Source organism: Polyergus mexicanus, unplaced genomic scaffold, assembly GCF_030449975.1.
Source record: "Polyergus mexicanus isolate NDT 795.1 unplaced genomic scaffold, iyPolMexi1.0 SCAF_15, whole genome shotgun sequence".
NCBI classification, from domain to species: domain Eukaryota; kingdom Metazoa; phylum Arthropoda; class Insecta; order Hymenoptera; family Formicidae; genus Polyergus; species Polyergus mexicanus.
Genome location: NW_027223335.1, coordinates 2,628,180 through 2,642,758, shown reverse-complemented (window position 1 = coordinate 2,642,758; position 14,579 = coordinate 2,628,180). Strand labels below are relative to the sequence as shown.

At 29.7% G+C, this 14,579-nt stretch overlaps 3 protein-coding genes across 17 annotated transcripts in view; 2 read left to right on the top strand and 1 right to left on the bottom strand.

Annotated features, from left to right (window-relative positions):
• The first annotated feature begins 167 nt into the window (after positions 1-167).
• On the top strand, positions 168-5,427 carry Jasper (JIL-1 anchoring and stabilizing protein). Its single transcript, XM_070308260.1, has 12 exons — positions 168-427; positions 947-1,017; positions 1,158-1,318; positions 1,426-1,559; positions 1,801-1,996; positions 2,291-2,386; positions 2,472-2,814; positions 3,149-3,323; positions 3,464-3,517; positions 3,602-3,667; positions 3,750-3,882; positions 4,037-5,427. Exons 1-12 carry the CDS (start codon positions 347-349, stop codon positions 4,288-4,290), a joined length of 1,764 nt encoding a protein of 587 aa, XP_070164361.1. The 5' UTR covers positions 168-346; the 3' UTR covers positions 4,291-5,427.
• A 2,233-nt stretch (positions 5,428-7,660) lies between these two features.
• LOC138939985 (putative gustatory receptor 28a) lies at positions 7,661-9,400 on the top strand. Its single transcript, XM_070308425.1, has 4 exons — positions 7,661-8,696; positions 8,842-8,910; positions 8,987-9,076; positions 9,191-9,400. The coding sequence occupies exons 1-4, from the start codon at positions 7,710-7,712 to the stop codon at positions 9,284-9,286; spliced, it is 1,242 nt and encodes a 413-aa protein (XP_070164526.1). The 5' UTR covers positions 7,661-7,709; the 3' UTR covers positions 9,287-9,400.
• A 78-nt stretch (positions 9,401-9,478) lies between these two features.
• Positions 9,479-14,579, bottom strand: part of Ndae1 (Na[+]-driven anion exchanger 1) — a 51,172-nt gene continuing 46,071 nt past the window's right edge. For 7 of the 15 annotated variants that reach the window (XM_070308415.1, XM_070308411.1, XM_070308417.1 and 4 more), the window contains one exon: positions 9,480-13,355. In XM_070308415.1, coding sequence (XP_070164516.1) covers positions 13,278-13,355 — 78 coding nt within the window. In that variant the 3' untranslated portion in view covers positions 9,480-13,277. Of the gene's footprint in view, positions 13,356-14,579 lie in introns of all 15 variants that reach the window. The other 8 variants (XM_070308413.1, XM_070308412.1, XM_070308418.1 and 5 more) reach the window with 3 other exon arrangements.

The following is a 14,579-nucleotide window of genomic DNA, read 5'->3' as shown; positions in this document are numbered from 1 at the left end:
CACCGACAAGAATAGCAGAATAATATTGAGGACCGCTGATTGGTGCGATGTGCAGTCGATAGCGGTCAATCAGCGTTCGCGTATTTAATCAACAATCGCGTCATCGCGTGCTCGACTTTGCGCGGGTAGATCTGCCGCTTGCTGACGACGACGACGAATCGGATTGAGCGTCGTATCGTGCGTGTATTTTTCGATGTGATCGTGTCGTGCAAATGGCGGTTGTCGTGGTGTTTTGTGAGGTATTACCTCGAAATTAATTACGCCATACCGTTAATATAGCGCTCGGCGAGCAAGAGAGTGCGATAAGACAAATCGGTGCCGCGATCGCGGATCGTTCGTGATCATCATGGTGAAGCTGCTGAAGAAATTCTTCGCGGGTGACAAGGTGTTTGCTAAAGTTCGAGGTTATCCGCCATGGCCAGCCAAAGTAAGAATCCAGACGCGATGCGCTGCTACGACGAGACACAATATTCCTAATACCCTATGCGATGTTATCGTATCTCATTCTCCGCAAAAATATATCCGATTACGTAGATGCAAGGAGAGGATGAATATCAATTATTTATAGATAGCGTTTTAGATCATCTCGTGCGTACGCGGTCATGTTTTCTAAGATCGCGTTTTTCATATAGGAGGAAGAAAAGCGCGGGATTTATATGGAATAGATGACATTTCGCCAACGATAAGTTGTCTGATACATGATCATGATAATCGACATGTGCCGTTGTTTATATCTATATTAATATTAATTAAACTTGATAAAAAATTTATTAATATTTTTCTATAATTGTCTATAACTGTATATAATTTTTAAGATCATGTACATATATATATATATATATATATATAGAATTATACATCTGTATATTTGCAGCAAGTAAATGTATATATGTTTCATTTTTGGACATTATATACAAATGTAACTTATGTGTCCATCTATTTGCAGGTTGAAAAAGTTAGTGATCCAAATTCGAAGAATGCTAAATATGGCGTTTACTTTTATGGTACAGGAGAAACGTAAGTAACATCATAAATGATTTACAAATTTTGTTATTTATTATATTAACATAATATTATTCTGTAATATATTAATGTTTATCATAATATTGTCAAAGAATATTTTCATGATATTAATCAAATATAATATTAAATGTCAGAGCTGTTTGCAAGGTTGAAGAGTTGTATACTTATACTGAAAACAAAGCAAAGTTTTGCAAACCTATTCGACGAAAGTTTTTTCATGAGGGCATACAGCAACTTGAACAAGAACTTAAAAATGACAGAAATAAGCCTATGGCAGATATCGCTGCCATTAAAGGTATTATGACTAATATTATCTTGATAATAATTATATTATTTATATAATTATTAGTTATATTTTTCAAAATTATTTTAAAAATAAATCGATTTGTTTTATCTTTAAAGGTACTGATGCAACAGAATTACCAACTGCTAGTGCTATAGATAGCGACATGGAATCTGGTTCCTTAATGATAGATGAAGGAGAGAAAAAGAAATCTTTGAAAAGGAAATCTCTTACAACTATCTCCAATACTTCTGTAAGTTGTTTTTTAATGTTTGTACAAAAATGTTAAAAAAGCTTTGGAGTACTCAATACATGCCTTACAATACTGTGTAAAAAAACAGTTATTGATGAATATACTCCAAAAGAAATTTAGGAATTGCCGACAAATATTTTTAAAGATTAAATAGTTTGTGCGATTATTCCTTACAATGTTATTTATAACATATATCTTTAAAAAAATCAAACATATTGAGAGAAATAATACATGATGATAGGATACTCCAGAAGTAAAAAAGAAACGTGGTAGAGGGAAAGCCACAAGTGATGCATCAAAACAGGAAGCTGCTTTGGATTCACAAGGCGAGGAATCGCCTAAAGAAGTAGTTAGTCGCAGTGGACGCAAGATTAAGCCAAAACGCTTTGCAGATTTCTCTAGTTCTGATGAAACTGAAACCAATATGGATAAAAATGGTATATATAATATTTTTCATTGCATAGAGACTGTTATCGATATTTTCTCCTTTTGTTACAAATTTTACATAAAAAGTATAGTAAATATTCCATAAAAAAATTACATGATAAATTATTCTTATTAAATACTCGATTTTCCTACTGTTTCAATTTAATTCATAATATATCTATAACAATTAATGCATTGATTTCTAGAGTGTTAATCGTATTTTAATTATGAAATGTATTTGCTATCAATATCATAAAATGTTATCTATATTTCAAGATTTAAAATTATATACTATTTCTGTTTAGAACATTCTGGACGAGGTCGTAAAGTGAAAAGTGAAGATTCTAATGAGCATCAAATAACACCAAATATAATGCATAAGAAAAGAGCTGCTATTGAAAGTAGGCATTTATAAATTTTGCTTTGCTCAATTGTTTAATTATAATCTATTTCTGAAATTTATCTGATCATTTATCTAATTTACAGAGAGAAATAATGAAGGACCGATACTTGATGGAACGGTAGTATCAAGTGGGACATCTTCTGATACATCAAATCGCGTTCTATTAGCTCGTACATTTGCTGGTGAACATGTAGGCATTAAGCTGGATATGGACAGGCCGAAGTCTTTTGAAAGTAAAGAAGCTCGAACACGATGGGACTGGATAGTGGCCAGGAATGCTATGAAGCTCAAAGCGCAATTGGAAAGTGGTGAAATTTTGCCCGAGCAGGTGAAGGACTCTCTAGATTTTAATGTAGTCGTGCCAGAGGATGAGAAGCGTCTTTTAACAAAAGATGGAGCTGTTCATCGCAAAACATATAAACTGAGGTATGAAGAAATTTGTTATATATTACAGTGGTGTTTTGTTAATTTTGGTATTCCTCCACACGTGGTTTTAAAAACTGATGCCGCGTTTTCTCTATATCATTATGGGCAGATCATGTGACGTCACGCGCAGACGACAGCTTTGCGTGCGCAACATAAATATACAATGATTGAACATCTTGCACTGTGGAGAGGGTATCTATCAATTTTTGTTTTTCAAGAGTTTTTCTTTTATTCCCAAAGGACCAAAATTAACGAGACTCTACTATATGTCTGTTGTGACTATTATATTTAGTTGCTACATCTAATTACTTATATGTATAATGTTATTTTCTAGGTGGCTTCGTATAGAAGCTCAACTCCTACAATTAGATGCTCAAATAAAATCAAATCTAGGACTAGATCGAGCAAATACAGATAAATGCTTACAGGCAATGGATGATATCTTGGCTCTTTCAATTGATCCTTTAATGTTGAAAAAACACCCTCATATTGTTGAAACAGTGAAAAGGGTAAGTAATCATCAAATATTTAAATAATTTTGATAGTAAAAAATTTTTTTGTTAAGGAATATATAATTTGCGCTTTTTAAGTATTGTACATTAGCCTGAGTTTTCTGATTTATATATATATTCTTTCTTTTTTATTGCAGCTGCGACGATATATTGGCAACCTAGGAGAATGGAAACTAAGCGCAGAAGAAGGGGTATATATAAATAATACATTTATAAAATGTTTCATATGTGCTATTATTTTTGTTTTATTATAATAACTTTATATTTTCTTCCAGGCTGTTTTCAAACAAAAGGCAGAACAGATTAGACAAAAGGCTGAACATATATACAACAAGTATAAAGTAATTATCATGCAAAAAAGTTTAAATATAAATATTTTAATGTTTCTTTGGTCATATATTTACCAAAACTTAAAATGTACAGGCTATGTTTACTATACCTGAAGGTCAGTCATTTTGGCAATCATTTTCGAATCAAGTGGTCCACTTCAAAGAATTGACAAAAAATATGCCTGAGGAAAAAGTGTTTTCATTGATGTCTGATCCTGCTTGTTCAGGTAGTTCTGTTATTATTTTATAAATAATAACCAACTTATTGGCTTTACAACTTCTGATGAAATAGTTTTATAATATGTAGAGATATAATATGTTAAAAATAAAAAGTATATTCTGTGACATCTTATTACATTCTTGATATGTGTGTGTATATAGATGCGGGAAGATCAGAAGATTCACTTGCAGATGATAGTGCCAGTCAACTAGATACAGATGTAGCAGCTGAAGCAGAACAAGAAGCAGAACATAAACCAGAAGAGGAATTTGAACAGGGATCAAAAGCACAGACGGAATCTGATCCAGTAGCACAAGCAGAAACAGAGGCGGAGTTGGAAACAATTGCTGAAACAGAAGTAGAAGCAGAAGTGCCTACTAGAAGTGAGAGTCCCAAGAATGAGGAGATCAAGTAACATACATAAAAATTTTATTTCGTTAATATAAACTTTTGCTTATTTTCTTGTATACCACTATGGTACTAAAAAAGGAAAAAAAATACGAATATATAGCTAAAGTATATCGACTGCATTTATAAAGTTATATTTCCATTATATTGGCTTTATAATCCTCTGTCTATATTTTATACACATATGTTCCTACACAATCATTAAATTGTTGTCTAACGACATATAAATTTAACTTCTACAATATATTTGGAAGTAGAAGCATGAAATTCATTAAAAGTTAACTTTTTATTTAGCGAGATGTAAATAATATGATTTCTTGCTACAATCAAAAACGCATTATATTAGTTAGCATATGGTAAGTTGTTGACATATGCAATCATCTAAGTAAAACTTAATGAAATTTAAATTCACATATATGTTATTTATGATTTTTATTCTAAAATATCTACATTATTTAATAAAAGCATGAAACATAAAAATTAAAATAGAAATTATTATTACATATGAGGAATAAAATTAATGTTACAACACTGACATTATCGGATAAAAAGTATTAAAAGGGATTATAAAACCATTTTTTTTTGAAGTGTAATTCTGTGAATGCGATTGATATCATCTTTACGCACGTGGAAATCAATCTCTTGAATAAGTTGTGTTATATTTTCTTTCATGAGTTTATGAGTATATATCCACATTGTGCGATTGCGGTTCACCTGCATTATCACTTGATACGATATTTGCAATCACTACTGATCATAACTAACTGGATAAGATCAGGCAAATATTCACTGTCAGAGATTATTCAATAAAAGTGGCTAATATTATAATGGATAAGATCAGATCGAAATGCATAGTATTTTTACTTGACAGTAAAATAATGCTGTCATGTATCGAAATACTAGTCTTTGTATATTCGGATAGTGCCATGGAGAAAATTTGTAAAGAGCACATAAACACTATTCACACAAAACTTATTTACTTGTTTAATTAATACAATTGATGTTAGCAATAAACATCACATATTACATAAAAATAACGCAATGAGCAATAGGAAAATAGTCTTTACTATTTGCATTTTATTTTAATTAATTTCTCGCGTTCTTATCGTATTTTAGAAATTTTCTTGTTACATGAAAATAATTTTTCTCATTTTCATTGCATTTTAAAGATAAAAATATGGTTTTTTTTTTTTTTTTTTTTTTTTTTTTTTTTTTTTTTTTTGGTATTCGTATAATTCGTAATACAATATATTGTTCGTGTACTCAAAATATTGCTGTTTTAATTAAAATCATTGCTATTATATTAAAATTAATGCTCGTAAAAAGGTATTGAAATTGTACAAATTAGGAACATAAACCAATAGTTTTCGGACTTACCATACCTTTATTACGAGCGACGTGGCAATTACTGTAAACATTTTACGAAATTGGTAAGTATTAAATCTTATTTTATAATTAATGATATATACAATGATATATATATTGTGAAAAGAAAGTATCAGAATTTATTAAGGATGCAATTTTTATCGAAATTTTGTCAAAAATTGGAATAAACTGCCATAACAGGTATTATACATTTTATTCTACAAATCGCAAGTAAATTCGTTTCCATTTTCGTAAACATATAACGAAAATGTTATAATTACATTGAATTTAATATCACACAAGATTAAATTAAATTATTAATGTACATTTAGTAATCACATAGGATATAGTTGTAATTTTATAATCGCATATCTCGATAAAAGAAAATTTGTAAAAGTAATCTTGTTAATAAAATCGCATATCTAAAACAATGAAAATTTAATATAACGAGGTATGATTATATCAAATTATTTATACTAGCTATGTTTATCTATTTTTATGTTCGTGGACTTCTATGTTTTAATATTGTTTTATTATTTGTAAGATGCTCGTAACATGGTTTTATAACTTTGTTTCGATAATAAATTCAAAGATAAGTTATGAATACTTAAAAGTTAATTCTATAGAAGCAAGATCACGTTACAGTGGGAAAAACCGATGTAAATGCTTGATTTATAACGTGTATGTACGTAGAACTTGTACAGATACTATGGAAGATAATATACGAGTATACAATCTAAATTTATATCTTGCTTCAACGTATTATTTTATTTTTATATAGGTATTTTAGATACATGTAGAATTAAAAAATGGAAAACAAAAAATATTTTTATCAAATCATAAAAAGAGAAATCTCATAATTTTAAATTATATTATGAATGAAGATAATTGAAGATAAACCCACAAAAAATATCTAAATTACATCAAGAAAACGCAAAAAACAATGTTCAATACGTGAGTTTTGTATTCTAAGATAAATCGTCACATGACATTATATTCTCGTTAATAAAACAAATATTTTATATAAAGCAGTAAGATATACGTATGCTTATTTCGTAAAAAATGTATCGCTGATATGATAGATTTTGTGTTAAAGGTTAAAAAATTTTTATATATTTCCATAAGAATTTAATAATAGCGACGGATTATTGAAGTTATGAGGAAATTTTCAAGCCATGTTTGCATTAATTACTACGATAATCTAACTAATATTAGAATTGGAAAAAATGCAAGCTACATATCCTATATTCATATCGTACTCGTTTATCATGCCATATTGTATATGCAGCAATAAATATTCCAGAGAGTCTCAGTGGATGTCACTAATAATAAATACATAACACACAACGCGCTTCCTAGTCTGTAATCTGCTATTTTATCGCGGGATCGGTATCGGGTGGTACAGAATAAAAGTGTTAGGTCTTTTTTATTGCGCTTATGGGTCTCACGGACTTAATATTTAATGTTTTGCATACACGATGCAATCGCGAGGAAGGCATTTATGAAAATTTCTCCCTACATACGTTTAGTGCCTTCGTATGAATAAAGCGCGACGCAGAGCGCAGTGTCAATTTATTAATTTTGATAATTGGTTTTATATGACGTTTACACAAACACGATTAATTTCGATTCGCAGTAACTGGAAAGATAGATATCGATAAAGAACAGGCATCTCTTTATCTAATTATAAATTATATATATGTGAAATAATATTATCTTATAACAAACAAGACTTCAAATGACAATGTATAAATCTAAAAAACATATTTATATACACATAGATAGTTTATAAAAGTGTATATATGCATATATTTGTAATATAAAATTTATATACGTATATTTAATTGAAATATGGAAACAACAGAAAATATTTATAAGTCATGAAAGAGCGCACAAATATATATATATAAATTGATAAAATATAATAGAAAAAAATTAGATATTAACTTCAAATTGTGAATTATGGAGGAAAATAATCATCGCAAGGATAAGATTTGCATTTTATTCGGAAATCTAAATAAAGTGAATAACGCGGCGGAAAAGATCAGCAAACAGAAAGTGATGAAAATAAGATCGAAGTCGCATAAGAATTCTTTCTGGATGCTTCGGGTGTTAATAATATTTTTCAAGCTTATCGGTCTCGCTACGTTTACCCATCGTATTGACACATCGAAAAACAGAACGTTATATACATTCCAGTATTCCGAATATGGTATCATCTATAACACCGTGCTAATCAGCTTAATGGTCGCTTCGAACTATCTGTCGATACCATACAGAATTAATTTGAAGTACGAGAACAAGACGAATTTGACCGTGGCCATCGAGCTTGTACAAACTATATTCGGCACCATCGTGATTTGCACGATTCTGCTCTTTTATTGCATCGACCAGAAATTCTTCGTGCGAATCATAAATCGATTGACGGATGTTGAACATGAGATTGATCGTCTATATCGTCTGTATAATCCGCTGCGACGACAGCGTGTCTTGTGTACCTTGATCATCGTCTGCATTTTGAACATTTGCCTGCTGATCGTTCTCCTGATCACCGAAGTTCTGGCCTTCCACTCGAGCCCGATTTCCTGGCTGTCGGACGTCTTGCCGACATTTTATGTGGGGTGGATGATAATACAGTACTTTATGCTAGTCACGATCATCCAAGTGGACTTTGCCGACGTGAATCGGGCGATAGAGAATTTGTCCAGGGTCTGCTCACCGGATTTTCGACCGCAATCCTTCTGTCAGACGCGCCGCATCATCGTCAGCAACTCTATCGTTCGTCAGCTGCTGCAATTGCAAGATGTGCATTGTCATCTCTGCGAGATCTCGGGGAACGTGTCAGATTTTTACTCTTTGCCAATACTGTTCGGCGTCACTTTCCTTTTTTTGTCACTCATATATAACGGCTATTACCTTTTCTCGCCTCTGTTGATGTCTGACGAAGTTTTAAAATACGAAATTTTTAGTAACACCGTCTTCTGGCTAATTTACCTAATTTACCCTCTTTTTATCTTCACCAACAGGATTACTAAGATTTTGAACGAGGTAGGATAATACAAACTTAAGCTTATGTTATCGTGCTCTAGTTATAGTTACAGCTTTAATCGATTTACTGATGAGAAGCGAGATAAAACAGAATATTTGACGAGATTGCGTGGTATTATTTCAATTATGAATTTATTATACATAGATGGAGAAAACGGGCAATATAGTTCATAATATTTTAAGTTGTGCGATCGGCAAAGAAGCAAAATCAGAGGTAATCATAAATGAATCTCTTTTAACGATGTTCCTTGTTGTAACATTTGACATTTATTGTAGATTTATTGTTGTAGCTCAAGCAATTTTCGCTTCAAATACTACATCGTAAGATACGGTTCACAGCTAATGGATACTTCACTCTTGATAACAGTTTTCTTTATTCGGTAAGAATATTGAGAATAATGCTATGATACGAGAGAGAGAGAGAGAGAGAGAGAATTAAATATTCCTATAATTAATATATACTTATTGTTAGTAATAATAATTTTGATCATCAGCTGATCGGTACGGTAGTGACGTATCTAGTGATACTTGTACAATTTCAAATGGGAAGCTCGAGATCACAATGTAATTGTACACGTGAAAATTCGTAAAACACAGAATAATAACAAATTGAAGATAATAAACAAGACAACGATGTATCAGGAAGTCTTTTGAATTGAAGAACTTTATAAATTCAATTATGGATACTGACACATACGCAGAATTATAACGATGACTGTGTCTCCGTAACTTTCTAATGTAATTTCCTTTAATATGTGTTCTCATATATAATCAATTTTGATCTCTACAGCACTGAAGGATAAAGAGGTTTAAAAAATATATATTATACATTAATTACATATAATTATCAATTAATTTATTCATTATACATCATATCAACTTGAACGGCACTTGATTATTATAGAATACAATGATAAAATGGAATTCTAGTACAAATTTCTCTAATGTGTGAATTTTCTTTTTTAATGCCGTCATCCATCGATTTTGCCAATATTTTGCCATCTTTCTCATAAGAATAATGTCTTATAACAATCAATTTTCTTATGTCATAGATCATACTTTCTGTTATACCGGCTCGGGAATTTTTTAGATAATCGTTATCGTCAAATACGATCGTCACTAACGATGGTCATTAAAAGCTATTAATTTTTACAAGTACTTTACGGAGTTCATCTCTCAATGCGGTCCTATCCAGCTGTAGCGTAGAATGTCATTTCAATCTTTGTACATTTAATAACAGCACATTAAATTTTAAAGTAACACAGCATATGGTTTATAATTATACGACAGGCATTTTAGCTACTTTCCTTGTTGACTAGGAAACTAGTTTCCGATTTCCGGGACTAGTTTCCGTCTTTCCTAATCACAACCAATTAATACTACGTCGGCGAATTATAGCCCCCATTTATCGTCGCGAATTTATCGTCTGCGAAATTTATGCGCGAAACTATGCTCTTCGAATGTGTGAAAGAGTTCTCTTATCTCAACGCATCGAAAAACACTGTTGCGTGATATGTGTGGAACGCACTGTACATACACATATCATACATACATCTTTCCATTTAGATAATTTTTTACATTTTTTTCCATATTACATATTCATAGATTTAATATTTGCACATTTATATACCCGCATTCCTAAGATTATGGTACACTTTCTAGACACTTTTATTCGTTCAATTTACGATACTGCGCATTCCAAATGTCACGTCATATTACATTAATATTGCAATAACAGAAACGTCATTAATATTTAACGAACGCGTGTTCGCGTATGATTTTCAAATGATTTAGATACTTTACACACAAGCGCACACATTTTTCTTTCTCTACAAATATACTAAAAGTACGCACACGCGCTTATACTTTCCAGCATGATATAAACGTTTTAGTGAGTAGGTCTTCCCTTGAGCGCATTCCTACGCGTTTTGAATTGTATATATTGTAAGTTTCGCATTGGCTCCATATTGAAATCTGTTTTCTCGAACTATTCGTTATAGCAAAATGTTCGTATAAAAAGATATATAAACATGATTCGGCTTAAAATTCAATTTTGTAGAAATTTCATACGGATATTTATGCCTTAAATAATATTATATTTTGTTAATAAACCGAAAGAGAAAACTAATTTTTTTTAAGGTCCTTAATCATTAATAGATCTATTGCAAATCGTTCGAGAAAAGATTATTTTGTTTAATATACTCTGATTCGTACAAGTTACACGCGTTTAATGCAATTATTCTGTTTGTTTGATACGGAAAGTTCTGAAATTATTCATCTCAATTATTTTTTTTTTTATAAATTTGATATAGTAAATTGTATTTTAACGAAATATTTTGTGCTACATAATTTAATCAAAATTGAAAAATTATGTTTTTTTCAAGAATATAGTGTACTAAAAATTCATTTTTCTATTCAATTAATTTCAATAATCAACAATTATTTACATATCCGATAGAATATATCCATTGTCATTTAGTAAAGTCATAAGAATCATCACATAATTAATTATTATATGCCATAGGCTACAAATTCACGGTTGTATTTTTTCCCTTTAATCACGAACAACATTGGTTATCCTTCAAGGGATTGCTTTTTATTACTGCCTTACTCTATAAAACATTACACATATTGCATTTTGTAGTACGTAAAACTTTTATTGCGACAAACTAACTAATTTTACGATAATTAGAATTTAGTTAAATATTAAGATTATAATTAAAATTTAATTTAATTTAATTTAAAGGTATATATTGTCGCTAATGGCTAGTTGGAGGTGTCCAGAAATTAAAATAATTATGAAAATAGAATTTCAATATTCAGCTCGCGTAAGATTTTAGCTAGAGTTCTAAATTTTAGAAAATAACAAAGATACATTATTTATTTTTAGTTTAAAATAAAATTTTTGTCTAAAATGTCAACAATAAATGAATTGCTATTATAAGCTAATCTCGGTTATGAACGCGTTTCGTATTCAAAAATTGTAAGGAGTTCCGTATTCTAAAATTGCTTTTTCAAAAATTGCACGATGTTAGTACTTCGAAACACGCAAAAGAAGTCATACATCGTTATATTGATTTAGGAGGAAAGAATAAATATTGTTTATCTGTAAACATAAAATTTTCTTTCTTCTGTTCTTAATTCACAAAATAATTTCAATAATTATTGCTCGCGTCGCGACAGCATTGTATTAATGAATAATATTTAATTGGAACGTTTTCTTAATAAGTGATTTTTTGCCAGATTTCTTTGTTTAAGCATATATCGTATTTCGCAACACTTGCCAGCAATAACTTGCCAGATATCTCTCAAAGGAAGCATATACGTATAGTATATTGATTTACGTATATATTATGGGGTTTCTTTGGCATAGTATGACTGTAAAATTACTTGAATTACTTAATATCTACACGCAGAAATATGTTATTGCATGGCAATACGATATTCTTATACATGTTTTCCTCATGATTCACATCGTATAATCAAATGTTGTTACAATGAACTTAAAACTATAGCTGTCAATGTTCAAATATTCGAATAATTGGAATTGTACACGTTCGGATATTCCCGAATCATGATATAATCTTCAAGATATTTTTATTTATTATATTTTATTTCATATATATCAGTCTATAAGAACTATTAATTATTTGAATATTTGAATTAGATTAAAACTTAATTAAAAATGATTCTTAACCGGCCATGATTTAAAACTCGAACTTTACTGTATAATTTCCTTTACTTATGCTTTATAAATGCCATGTATATGTTTGTTCAGTGTCGCAATTTGGAAAAATGTGCGTTTCTTCACGAATTTTTAGCGTAGATTGCTATTGACTTAAATTAATCCACCAAATCTTACCAGTTCAAATCCTGTGTAAAGAAGAGATATATAGTAATATAGAGTTTTATTAAATTTTATCTGCCGTTGTCATTAAACGCAGAAACACACACACATATTTTATCGTATGCCTTTATTACTTCGAAACATTTTTTCGAATTTTAGAATCGTTTTTTTTTTCATAAATTGCTTCTTGTACAATTTACATGCAAAATTAACAAAAAAGAATTATTTGTTGAATAATTACTAAGAAAGAATATAGATATATATTGTCTCTTCTGCTCCCATATATTTTCATAATTGTTTTTATATGAATCAAACGGGATTGTAGCATTATCGAGAGGGCAAGAGAAAAAAGTTTCATAAAATCACATTTGAATACTATTGGCGAATTTTGTTGAATTTTTTCTATATACATTGAGAGAAAATGTGTATGTGAGAATCGCATTTATAATTGAATATAAATCGCAGAATATCGCGAAAATCGACGCACGTATTGTTCGCTAAATATAATACAAATATAATACAATTAAGGAGATAATTTATAAATTATAAATATTCATTATTTTATAGATGTTCCTTGGAATAAGGATTTAAGAAATTAGATGACATAATCGTCAGTTCAATGGCGATTTATGAGATCAGAATGGAGATTGTAGAAAGAGAAACAGTATCAAAATGAAATGATCGAAATTAAAGAAAATTATATGCTACACATGTTCATTTTTGCTGTCTTCTTATTAAACGGAAGTTTCGGCTGAGGTAGTACCATTTGCTTTTAAAGAATTGATGCTTTCCTTGGATCGTATTAAATCTACCTGGAATAATTGAATTAAAAAATATTCATTAATTTCGAACGATGTTATTCTTTAGAATTTGCTTTGAGATATTTTTTTTTTTAATTCTTCTAACAAGATATGTATTAAATTGCTTTTTGTTATCGTTCATAAATTTTTTACAAGTTTAGAGAATTCGGACAGTTATAAACACATTATATTTATGAAAAATCCATAATCATTTTTATGGCATTTAATTTTTCTCGATCTTTTTCAGTTGATTACAAATAATAACATTATGAGAGAAGAATTTAAAATTAGAGAAAAAATAATATAAAGATAAAAATAGTATTGCAGATACTATATATATAAGAAAAAGAAAAAAATCTCATTTTTTTATGAAATATCATATATATTAGACATAAAAAAATTTTTATTTTTAATAAATTGTCAATGAAAATTTTTAAAATAAATTTGAGATTTTTTTCTTTTATTTATGCATTGTATTGATATAATGAAATGACGAAAAAGCAGCTTTTTAATGTTCATCGTGCAACGGTAAAAAAACAGTTAATAACGCAATGAAAAAAGGAACATGCAATTATAGATGCTTTCATTCCATTTTCTACAAAAAGAGAAAACGTTATATCAGTCTGTTTCTTCTTAAATTTGCATTTTACGTCTTTCTTCGATCATTTTGGATGCATGGTTATCCCTCTTATATAACAAAATGCATATAATTACAAAACTATTGCATACATGATAAGTAATAATATAAAGGTGAAATATTGGCATCGATAAGAAATAAGTCCAGACGTATATGTAACATCTTCTCGATCAGTGCTTAATTACTTCGTTTACGAATCAACGCAGAACTCATCCGTATGTATTTCTATAAGCAAAGCTGAATCTCATATAGATAATTATATTGCTATACGACGAAAAGAATGAAATATAGTTAGACATACATAATAAATAGATTTGTAACAATAATAAAATAAAAAAAAATTTCTTTCTTTATGAATAATTATACAATGAAATTTTTCTAAGTCTAGAATAGAATGAAACTTGGAATCTCTAAAAACTAAGTCACACGGAATTGCGTGCATTACAGTCGCGAATTAATATTTCATGTATAGCCGTTGTTGTACTGTCATTGTTATATGATAAAATCGTGATTCTCGTCACATTCTCGTCGTCTACGAAAATCCATTTTTTCTACGACGAGTCGTCCACGTCTGAATTCGCTTTTACGTCGACTCGACG